General features: G+C 33.4%; 2 protein-coding genes and 1 pseudogene across 2 annotated transcripts; 2 read left to right on the forward strand and 1 right to left on the reverse strand.

The window, feature by feature from the left end:
* LOC104766978 (probable receptor-like serine/threonine-protein kinase At5g57670) lies at nt 1-3,510 on the forward strand. The gene is made up of 11 exons (XM_010490955.1): nt 1-83; nt 504-729; nt 838-911; nt 997-1,115; nt 1,194-1,306; nt 1,416-1,835; nt 1,907-2,158; nt 2,246-2,397; nt 2,474-2,701; nt 2,779-2,928; nt 3,045-3,510. Exons 2-11 carry the CDS (start codon nt 558-560, stop codon nt 3,270-3,272), a joined length of 1,908 nt encoding a protein of 635 aa, XP_010489257.1. The 5' UTR covers nt 1-83; nt 504-557; the 3' UTR covers nt 3,273-3,510.
* On the reverse strand, nt 3,989-5,504 carry LOC109130899 (annotated as a pseudogene).
* Nucleotides 7,681-9,015, forward strand: LOC104766979. Its single transcript, XM_010490957.2, has 3 exons — nt 7,681-8,173; nt 8,265-8,615; nt 8,698-9,015. Exons 1-3 carry the CDS (start codon nt 7,744-7,746, stop codon nt 8,886-8,888), a joined length of 972 nt encoding a protein of 323 aa, XP_010489259.1. The 5' UTR covers nt 7,681-7,743; the 3' UTR covers nt 8,889-9,015.

Here is a 10,447-nt window from a genome sequence, read left to right on the forward strand (position 1 = left end):
AAAAAAAAAAAAAAAAAAAACTACAGTAAAACCATAAGAAGATCATCAGCATTTACGTATATATCAAAGGTCCTCCAAATAATGTAAGTTACTTTTCTATTTTGTGTCAATCTTGTTTTGTTAGTCGTGGCAGGGCAGGTAGAAATGCTGATGGCACATGGACGCAAAACTATCAATTTATTTATGTCCTAAAGACAAAATTTAATAGTATAATACAAAGGCTTTAGGTGATACTATGTTGTCTCTTAATGCTCATCGTGTATCTCTTAAAAATCCAACTTTGTTTTTTTATAAATTAAATGTCCTTTGAATTTTCAACTGTCTCCCTCTCAATACTCTGGAGTTTTTTGTTTGTTTGTTTCTGATAGTTGTTGCAACATCAAGTTTCTGATTTTTCTATTTTTCAACTTCCCTACAACTTGAGTATTTAAAGAAGCAATATAAAATTTGGAGTTTAAAACAGATACATTTTTAATATTGTTTTTTTGTCATTTTTGTATTAGTTTTATCTTCTCTCACAAAACAAAAAAGAAAAAGGAGTTGTGAGAAAGAAAAAAATGGCAGTGGAGAAAGATAGAAAAGTGGATCATGTGATTGTGAAGAAGAGGAACATTGTATTGGTTGGAATTCGAATTGATGAGAGTGGCAAAGAGATCTTGAAATGGGCACTTGAAGAAGTGGCTGAACATGGAGATTGTGTAGTTGTTGTCCATGTTTGTTATACTTCTTGTACGCTCTTCTTCTTCTATCCTTATTATTCTTTTTTCTCTTTTAAAGTTTCTATATACTAGATTTTTTGATTTATGACACTTATTTTCTGAGTTATGATTGATACAGATCGTGCCTTGAAAAGCAAGTCATCGCTTGATCGGTACTTAGAACTTTACAGTGGATTCTGCTCAACAAAAAAGGTATCTATAGATCTTTTTTTTTCCGGGATTAGTTCGCGTAAAGACAAAATTTTGTTACCAATGTGTATACCGTTTTTGAGAACAGATTGAGCTCAAAGGAGAAGTTTTGAAGGGCAATTCAGTTCTAGGGGTTTTAGTTAAAGAGGCAAAGAGATACAACGCTATGTCAGTTGTTATTGGAGTTAAACAACAAAGGAAATTAAGGTGAGAAAATCTATAAGTAGAAACTTATAGAAATGTTTTTGATATTCTCTTATTGATTTTTAGATGTTTTTTTATTAGTCTAAGAATAGCTAAAGGCTGCGCAAAAGAGCTTCCTTCAACAACCAATGTTTTGGCCATCCACAGAGGGAATATTGTCTTTAGACGTTCCAACCATTACCAACTACCTCTTGGTTCGTTTGGTTCTCTTTATGACCAGAATCTTTGACTCTGTATAAAGTCTATAACATTATTCAAACTCGAAATCGGTTTTACCAGAATAGAATTTGATTCTTCTTGCAGCTCAAAAGATGAGTTCAAGACCAAATTCTGAACTTTCTGATGGATTTTCAGACAAGGAAAGCCAACTGAAGTATGAAGAAACTACGGTTAAACGCATAGAGTTCCCGGTAACAACGGGACAAGAGAAGAGGAAGATGTCAGGAAGATTGCTATCTCTTCCATCAGTAGAGCTAATAGACAAGAAACCGGGTTGGCCATTGCTAAGAACAGCCACTTTAGCTAGTCCAATGGTTCACCAACAGAGTAGGAAAATATCAGTTGTCAATTGGGTCATGAGCTTGCCTGAACGGTTTCCGCATCATCCGAATATGGCTTCTCAACCGAGCTTTTGTGATAAACAACTTAAAGACATACTAAAGGAAATAAACAGATGGTTCAGCTATGATGTTCTTAAGACAGCAACATCAGATTTCTCTTCAGGTAATAACGAAGCACTACTTTGTTTTTATTCTGTTAACATCCACTTTATGGGATTCTTGTTTCGATTACAGAGAATCTAATCGGGAAAGGAGGATGTAACGAAGTGTACAAAGGGTTTCTTGAAGATGGTAGAGCCGTGGCGGTGAAGATCTTGAAACCATCTGTAAAAGAAGCAGTGAAGGATTTTGTTCATGAAGCGAGCATAATCTCTTCTTTGAGTCACTCAAACATCTCCCCTTTGATTGGTGTATGCGTTCATTACAACGATCTAATCTCTGTTTACAATCTCTCATCCAGAGGGAGTTTGGAGGAAACTCTTCAGTGTTAGCACAAGACTACCTTATTCTCTTAATTAATCATCTTGACACATAAATTCATAAAAGAGTTAACTAATGATTCAGTTTCTTCAGGTAAGCATGTATTGAGATGGGAAGACAGATTCAAGATAGCAATTGGGTTAGGGGAAGCTCTTGATTATCTCCATAACCAATGTTCTAATCCTGTGATCCACAGAGATGTCAAATCTTCAAATGTTCTTCTCTCGGATGAGTTCGAACCTCAGGTATTGAAAAAATAAAGTCATCTACGTGAAGCTTCATAAAGATTTAACATTTACTAAATCTTTATTTGGAGAATAGCTTTCAGATTTCGGACTTTCGATGTGGGGATCAAAGTCTTGTCGATACACAATACAAAGAGACGTGGTTGGAACGTTTGGATACCTAGCTCCTGAGTACTTTATGTATGGAAAAGTCAGTGATAAAGTCGATGTATATGCCTTTGGAGTAGTTTTGCTTGAGCTCATTTCAGGAAGAACTCCTATATCATCTGATAGCCCAAGAGGACAAGAGAGTTTGGTCATGTGGGTAAGTGTTGGTTTGGTTTACTTGTAGCATAAGAAATCATCATTGGAAAACTTTAAAAGAGATTACTTGGGTTGCAGGCAAAACCAATGATCGATAAAGGCAATGCAAAAGAGCTCTTGGATCCGAATATCTCTGGGACTTTCGACGAAGATCAGTTTCATAAGATGGTTCTTGCTGCTACACATTGTCTCACAAGAGCAGCCACTCATCGTCCCAATATCAGAGAGGTTAATTACAATTATTTTGGAGACTTCTAATGGAATTCAAGTGTTGAATCCTCTGTTTTACCCATATATAAATTGTGCCAACCCTTTTAGTCGCTTATCCAATAACATTTTTGCAGATATTGAAGCTGCTAAGAGGCGAAGATGATGTAGCAAAATGGGTGAAGATAGTAGAAGAAGACGAAGATTGTTTCGATGACGAGGTTTACCCAAATTCGAGCACAGAGCTTCACTTGAGCCTCGCGATGGTCGACGTGGAGGATAATGACTCTGTGTCAATCAGTAGCTTGGAGAGAAGTAACAACAGCCTTTTCTCTTCTTCTTTCTCACAGGAGCTTCAGTCTTAATTACGGTTTGTGCTTAGTGTCTCCAGTTCACTTGAGCAACAAGTCATCTCTCACTGTATTTGCAACAAATCACACTAGATATCACTTTTCTGACTTGGCTTTTTTGTCGGAAAAGTATGTTTCCTCTTTCTTTTTTTTGTATAGATAGATGAGAGGAGGAGAATATAAACTAATGACTAATTTTCAAATGGGTGATAACCTGACAATTTTCATGAATTAGTATTAATTACTACGACTAGGCTAGAACAAGAATTTTGCATAACGATATTTTGATCATTTCTTTTTGCATCTTTATCTATACGAATATAATTTTATTCAAAATAAGATGATTATATGTTTATAATATACAGAAGAAATACATTGGTTTGATATGTATTTTGAGTAATTAAAAAATATATAAATATAGGGAATAATATTGTTTTCAAGATATCTGTTAAGTGATTTACAGTCGGAACAATAATTTTTTTCGTATACATCCAAGCCATAATTATTGAGTAACTCTAAAAAAATACCACTAACAAACAGACAATGTCCCGACAGAAATGTTGTAGAAAACTATGGGAGTCCCCATGTTTACAATCTTCTGTGTTGAGGTACACTTTTCAGCTCACTGATCATAGTTTATGGATCGAACGAAACAGAGGCGTCATGGGGACTCACCAGACTCACCAACTCCAGCCCCTATCCTCATCGGCATGGTAGATATGAATGCTCGCCTAAGCGCCTTGACGACTTCCCCGGCTTATGGAAGTGGGCTTCGCTATTGGTTCCAAACCCATAGCTACTAGTTTTGTTGCTGCAATTTATAACCTTCTTAAAATTTTAAAATGGGCTTGATGTTGCAGTATTGTAAAACAGTTTTTTTGAAGAATATAATTTTACATTAAAAAAAAAAAACCAAAAGGAATTGGTGAAGGAATGACTTCGATCTTGCATTTTGGTGAAGCTCGTGGAAGATTCCAAAGGTCACATATATCAGTGGGCACTGTGAAGTCAATTGCAGCACTTATTCTGACCAGTTCAAGACACGGCATTTTCGCCAAGAAATGCTTCACTTGGTTCGGATCTTTTCTACTATCTCCTCCGTAACCTGATATTTCCAGCACTTTCACTCGAGATGTTGATAGGCAAGACGATCTAATATTCTCCCTTGAGCCATAGCAAACACATACATCCCCACAAGTACTTTTTGAAATGCCGTGCTTTAGACCCTGAAGCATAAAGGAGACCAAGAATCTAAGATATAATAAACATATCGGTATTTATGGCGGTTAGGATGTTTTTAAGCGTGTCATGAGATACCTTAAAGATGAGAGTTTCTAGATTTGGAGAGTTTTTTTATCAGAAGTGGCAGTATTCTCCATCCGCGCTTCTTTTCGCTTTCGATAGATAGACAAACAAGGCTATCGAACACCGGTAATTCTGTACAGGAGAAGTAAAGCAGCTGCGAAAAAGAAAAACCCCCAAATCAGCTAGTCATCACTCAAAAACACACAATATTTTAAAGCAACTCGCACCATAAAGCACATCAATTCTCATACTAAATCAAATGAAATGTCGCGGACGTAATTAAATTGGACGCGTAGTCTCTTTACAGATGGAGACGACCATTGTATTTGTACCGGAAGGTGCTTCTCAGATTTCATTTCCTCAAACTCAAATTCTTGCAGAACAGGGCAACTAGATAGAAGTGTTTCAACAACATTACGCTCTCCATCTTTTTTTATTGAGTAAAGACATAATTTCCTAAGCAAAGGAAGAGAAACATCATGAGGAAGCTTGACTATAAACAAACGCCCTATGCTCCAATGTATTGCTCATCAAGTTCAACGTAAGCACTGGTGGAAATTTTCCTAGGAAAGTGATGAACAGATCAAGATCCACAACACCACGGTTAAGCACATTACATATCCAGCTCTGAACACAAGCTGGATCAAGACCATCTCGAACACAAACATGACTCTTTAAAGAGACCTTCTTTATACACGAATCGCCTTGCAGACAAGTTGGAAACAAAAGCCGTGAACCTCTTAGAATTTTCAGGCCAGTCTTGTGTTGACTTACGCACAGAATCACGATCATCGAGATCGAGATTGTAAACGAAAGCTAAAAAACATTCCTCCATCTCTTCGAGAGCACTGACGTTGAAGCTGCCTGTTTTGTGGAGAGGGAGGATAAGATGCACCCAAGAAGCTCATCTGGTAGACGGCTGATTGCATCTTGAGCATCCATTATTACTCAAACCCTAAAATGTAAGACACAAAATTATTTAACAAGAACTTGCAAGTGACACAATCATGCGGAACTAATAATCTAGGGTTTTAAGTATATACACTAATACACATGTACATGACAATATATAATCTAGGGCAATTGTCATAAATACCACTAAAATAGGTTTTTGTTCCAAAAATACCACAATTTAGTTTTTTTCTCAAAAATACCACTAAAATATATTTTTTTCCAAAAATACCACATAATTGAAACTAAAGTTGTAATACTAAAAACTAATTCCTAAATTCTAAATACTAAACCCTACGCCTAAAAATTATACTCTAAAACTAAATGTGTCAACCCAAACCTGAAAAAAAAAATTTACATTCTTAAAAATCAATTTTTTGTGTTTGTGATAATTTTGGAAAAAATATCTTTTGTGGTATTTTTGGAAAAAAAATATATATGGTATTTTTGGAAAAAAAAATTTAGTGGTATTTAAAGGAATTTCTCTGTAATCTAGGTTCGAACTGGTCGTTGTAGCTCTAGGGTTTTATGATTCTGTTCTGAGATGTATTAGGCAAATTACTTTTCTTACTAGATTAGGACCCGTGCTAGAGAACACAGATTGTAATTCTTTTTATTTATATTATAATTTAGAATAAAATATAATTTCTATGACTGTTTTTTAAGTTTTTTTGGATAAAACATTATGCAATAAAATCATATCCTAAATATGATTGCTTGAGAAAACACATATTTTGTAAGTTTTATATTGTTAATTTTGTAATTTTATGTATGAGAAATTGTTATGCTTGTTATTTGTTTTTATTTCAATCTTTGAACATGTGTGATGAAAGTTTTTTAATATGACCCATGCTTAGGTAAGATTTTATTTTAAACTGCATAATAAGATCTCGGAAATCACAATTAAGTATGATAATTTGCCAAATTTTTATTCCTTTTTAAGTCTAAGAGTATATTTTATATCTAACAGTATATATTTTGTAGCAATACATAGAATACTAAAGATTTTATTTATGAAATTGTATAAATCATTGGAATATTCTCCTTAAGAGGATTCTTTGGGATATTCTTAAGTGTATACATATAGCCCACAGATTGACCAATTAATGTATAATATTTTTTTGTAACCGACCTATATTTAATCTATAACCTATTTTGTAACCAACTTATAAAAATTATATAGTCTACAAAAAAAGGTTGTGTACTTTCATTTTATTATATAGGGGATTAAATTCTCTCGGTACGAGATTCCAGTAGTGTCTTCGGCACTCGGTGATTTTGGGTTACACTGGTCTGGTTATTTATAATATGGGGCATTTTCTAAATACCAATTTTTCTGTGTCATTTTAAAAAAAATACATTTTTATGATGTGTATTTTCAAAAATATCTATTTTCAGTTTACAAAATAACTAAATTATAAACCTTAACCCCTTAAAACTATCCCAAATTTAAAATAGAGAACCCAAACTAATTAAAAAAATTAACATATTATAATTTTGTAAAAGAAAACAAAAATGAAAATGTTCAAAAAATAGTATTTTTTAAAAGGAGTATCTCAAAATAAGTATTTTTAACAAATTCTATATTCTTCATAATATATGATGTTTTTAATTTTCTATGCAAATCATTATGAGAGCCATGTGGGATAATTACATTTTTCACCTATTTTCATTTTCTAATTTTATTATATTGATTGACAAACACATTTATTTCCAATAAAATTATGGTTACCTATATATTCCAATTTTTTTAGTTCAATTGCCAAACACATTTGAATATTTCTAATTTGCCAAAAAAAAATTTAAAATATAATTGAATTTTTCCATTATATCTAACCAAACAAATATTATAAAAATATATATATATATATATATTATTTAAGGAGAAATGTTAAAAAAAATATTTAATTAGCACAGGACGTAGTTTATAACAAAAAATCGAACAAAACATATGCAAATTAATAAACACGTTGAAATGGTATTTAAAGCTCCCACTACTATATGCATTAAAACTTTAAAAGTACACTTTATGGGCCCATCAAAACATTAAACGGGCCACCAATACTAGTTCGTAGTTCTACGTGTGCTTCACCAAATTTTTAACGTTCGCTNTTTTTTTTTTTTTTTTTTTTTTTTTATCCTTTTAACTTTTGCCCTTCGTCGTACCCAATTTATTTCTCTCTCCCCTCTAACTATCTTTTCTCCAATTAATTTCAAGAAAAGAAAAAAAATGTCGCCGTCGTTTTGCTCCGTCGCGCTCTTCCTCCTAATCTCCGCCGTTCCCATATCTTACCTCATTTCCTTAGAGCTAGCCGTTCCTTCGACTCACGTCTTCTCTTACCAAAGCTCCGGCTACTTCCGAGAGTGCGCCAAATGGGACGACGTTGGTCGGAGGTTCCTCGTCTCCTTCATGGACGGGGGTGGAATCGGCGAGATTGTTATTAAAGATTCCGACGACGACGTTCTTGAAGAAGTCACTTTAGTCAAAGACGTTGACCTCGCCGGTAACGCTTCCCTAGGAATCTCTATCGACCGCGTCAGAAACCGTCTCCTAGTCGCCGTCTCCGACTTGCTTGGTAACCGTTACAGCGCTTTAGCTGCCTATGATTTGTCCACGTGGAGCCGTCTCTTCCTCACTGAACTCAGCTGCCATGGTGATGGTATGTAAAACTTCTTCCTCCTCTAGTGTGTTAGCCGTCGATGGTTTCTTGAATAGGTTTGAGAATATAGCTTGTGTGGATGTTTATGTAGGTAAAGAGAAAACGTTTGCAGACGATGTAGCTGTTGATGAAGAAGGCAATGCTTATGTGACTGATGCAGTAGGTAGTAAGATTTGGAAGGTTGATGTCAATGGGAAGCTTGTGTATACTATTACAAGTCCTCTGTTTACTCCACCTGGATGGTACAATAGCCTTGTTGCTCTTAACGGTATTGTTTATCATCCGGATGGGTTCCTTATCGTTATCCACACTTTCTCTGGTTACTTGTACAAAATCGACTTAACGGATGGGAATCAAGTTAGTGTCATTGATGTTTCTGGTGGTACATTGAGGTTTGGAGATGGGCTTGAGTTGTTGTCTCCAACTAAGATTGTTGTTGCAGGTAAAAGTTTAGACATCTTTTGTGAAGTTCTGTTTTTTTTCTTCTTTAAAGCCAATGCCAATGAATGTGAGTGTGGTTTCAGGTAGTCCGTCTTCTAAACTGGTGGAGAGTTTAGATGGGTGGAAGAAAGCTTCTGTGACGGGTTGGTTCAGCAGCGGTATGGTTCATCGGTTAGCCTCGTCAGCTACAGTTAAGGAAGGAAGAGTTTATCTAAACCACATTGTTGGATTTGGGTCTAAAAATAAACACATGCTGGTAGAAGCTGTGTTTTAGAGACTTTTTCTTAGTTATATTATCTCTTGTTAAATTGTGCTAATGATTTCTACATGATTCTATTGAGCTCTGATGTAAAAAACTTGTTTCCATCAAATTTATGTTAATCTATTACATAGTTTTATTCTTTAGAAGATCTTGACACACCATTCTAATTACAAATATCAATTTTATCGTCTATGAATTTTTTAGAAGATTTCAACCAAAACTTTGAGTAGAAGGTGTAGAAGAAACAAAATCACTAAAAGTGAGGCTGTCATGACGAGTCTTGGCGTTCGTCCAGGAAGCAAAATATTCCATCGAATCATACTGATGCAACGTGACCACGTGTCGTAGCTTGATTAACAACAACTAAAGAACAAGTGGGATGTACAACTAAGCAAAGACTAGAAAAGAGAGAGCATATTGGATTTAATGGAAAACTATGGAATAAGATAATTTCCCATTAACCAGAAAACACAGATCAATAATCAAATCTTATGGCTAATTTTGATTAAGGTTCTTCTTTCACCATCACTAGTTCACATCACTCATGTTAAGATAAATTTTCATGACATCTTTTTTGAGTGTTCTGGTCTAAATTTTGGCAGCAAAGGTTAAAAATTGGAAAAATGATTGCCAGCTACCCGAAGTACACCCAACACATAGCCACACATACAAACAATATAAATGTTCTATTAACTACGTGAACTATTGTTATCACATAAGGACATCCATAAACAAACATAGGTTATGTGTACAACACCATAAACATTAAATTTTGGCCAAAATCCGGCATTAACCAGTGTTGACCAGCGTTTTTTTCCTAAAAATAATATTTTTGTTTTTCTTTTTATATATTTATTATAAATAAATAAAAAATAAATGATTTGTATAATTTACATAAACAGAATATAACAACATAAATTTATATGAAAAAAATATAAGAAAATTATGTACCAAAAAAATTTAAAATTTTTATGACAAATAAAATTTGTGGTATATCTAGTAACTAATTTTGTTAATACAGAAAATATACCAAAAACTAATATAATAAAACTATACCACCAAAATTTTATGTGTAGTAGTTTTTTTTTATAAAACTATAACAAATATATACCTTTCCGTTTTAAAAATCATTTTTTGTTTTGTATTTTCAAAGATGGAGGTTTTAAATATTTTTTCTTTTTTACCTATTTATAAGATTATGTCATTTGAAATATATCCAAGGCCTTGCCAACTATTTCTTTGATTTTAATAGATCAACCTTTGATTTTACAAAATCAACTTTTGTTTTTTAACTATCTTCTTGATATATGTCTTTTATGTAAATAAAGAAAATTTTCATTATTTTCTTCCTTAGTTTTTCTTATTAGAAACAAAGAAATAGTTGGTAATGTCTTGGATATATTTCAAATGACATAATCTTATAAATAAGTAAAAATAAAAAAATATATTTAAAACCCCACCTTTAAAAATATAAAATAAAAATGATTTTTAAAAGGAAAATGTATAGATTTGTTATAGTTTTATGAAAAAATCTACTACACATAAAATTTTGGTTGTATAGTTTTATTATA

This window comes from Camelina sativa, chromosome 19 (genome assembly GCF_000633955.1).
Source record: "Camelina sativa cultivar DH55 chromosome 19, Cs, whole genome shotgun sequence".
Classification (NCBI taxonomy): Eukaryota; Viridiplantae; Streptophyta; class Magnoliopsida; order Brassicales; family Brassicaceae; genus Camelina; species Camelina sativa.

Excerpts from the sequence above, each read along its gene's own strand:
- LOC104766978 (XM_010490955.1), top strand. The coding sequence starts at position 558 with ATGGCAGTGGAGAAAGATAGAAAAGTGGATCATGTGATTGTGAAGAAG. Across the intron at positions 1,836-1,906 it reads AACATCAGATTTCTCTTCAG|AGAATCTAATCGGGAAAGGA; the intron begins GTAATAACGAAG and ends TTTCGATTACAG. Across the intron at positions 2,398-2,473 it reads CGGATGAGTTCGAACCTCAG|CTTTCAGATTTCGGACTTTC; the intron begins GTATTGAAAAAA and ends TTTGGAGAATAG.
- LOC104766979 (XM_010490957.2), top strand. The coding sequence starts at position 7,744 with ATGTCGCCGTCGTTTTGCTCCGTCGCGCTCTTCCTCCTAATCTCCGCC. Across the intron at positions 8,174-8,264 it reads ACTCAGCTGCCATGGTGATG|GTAAAGAGAAAACGTTTGCA; the intron begins GTATGTAAAACT and ends ATGTTTATGTAG. Across the intron at positions 8,616-8,697 it reads AACTAAGATTGTTGTTGCAG|GTAGTCCGTCTTCTAAACTG; the intron begins GTAAAAGTTTAG and ends GTGTGGTTTCAG.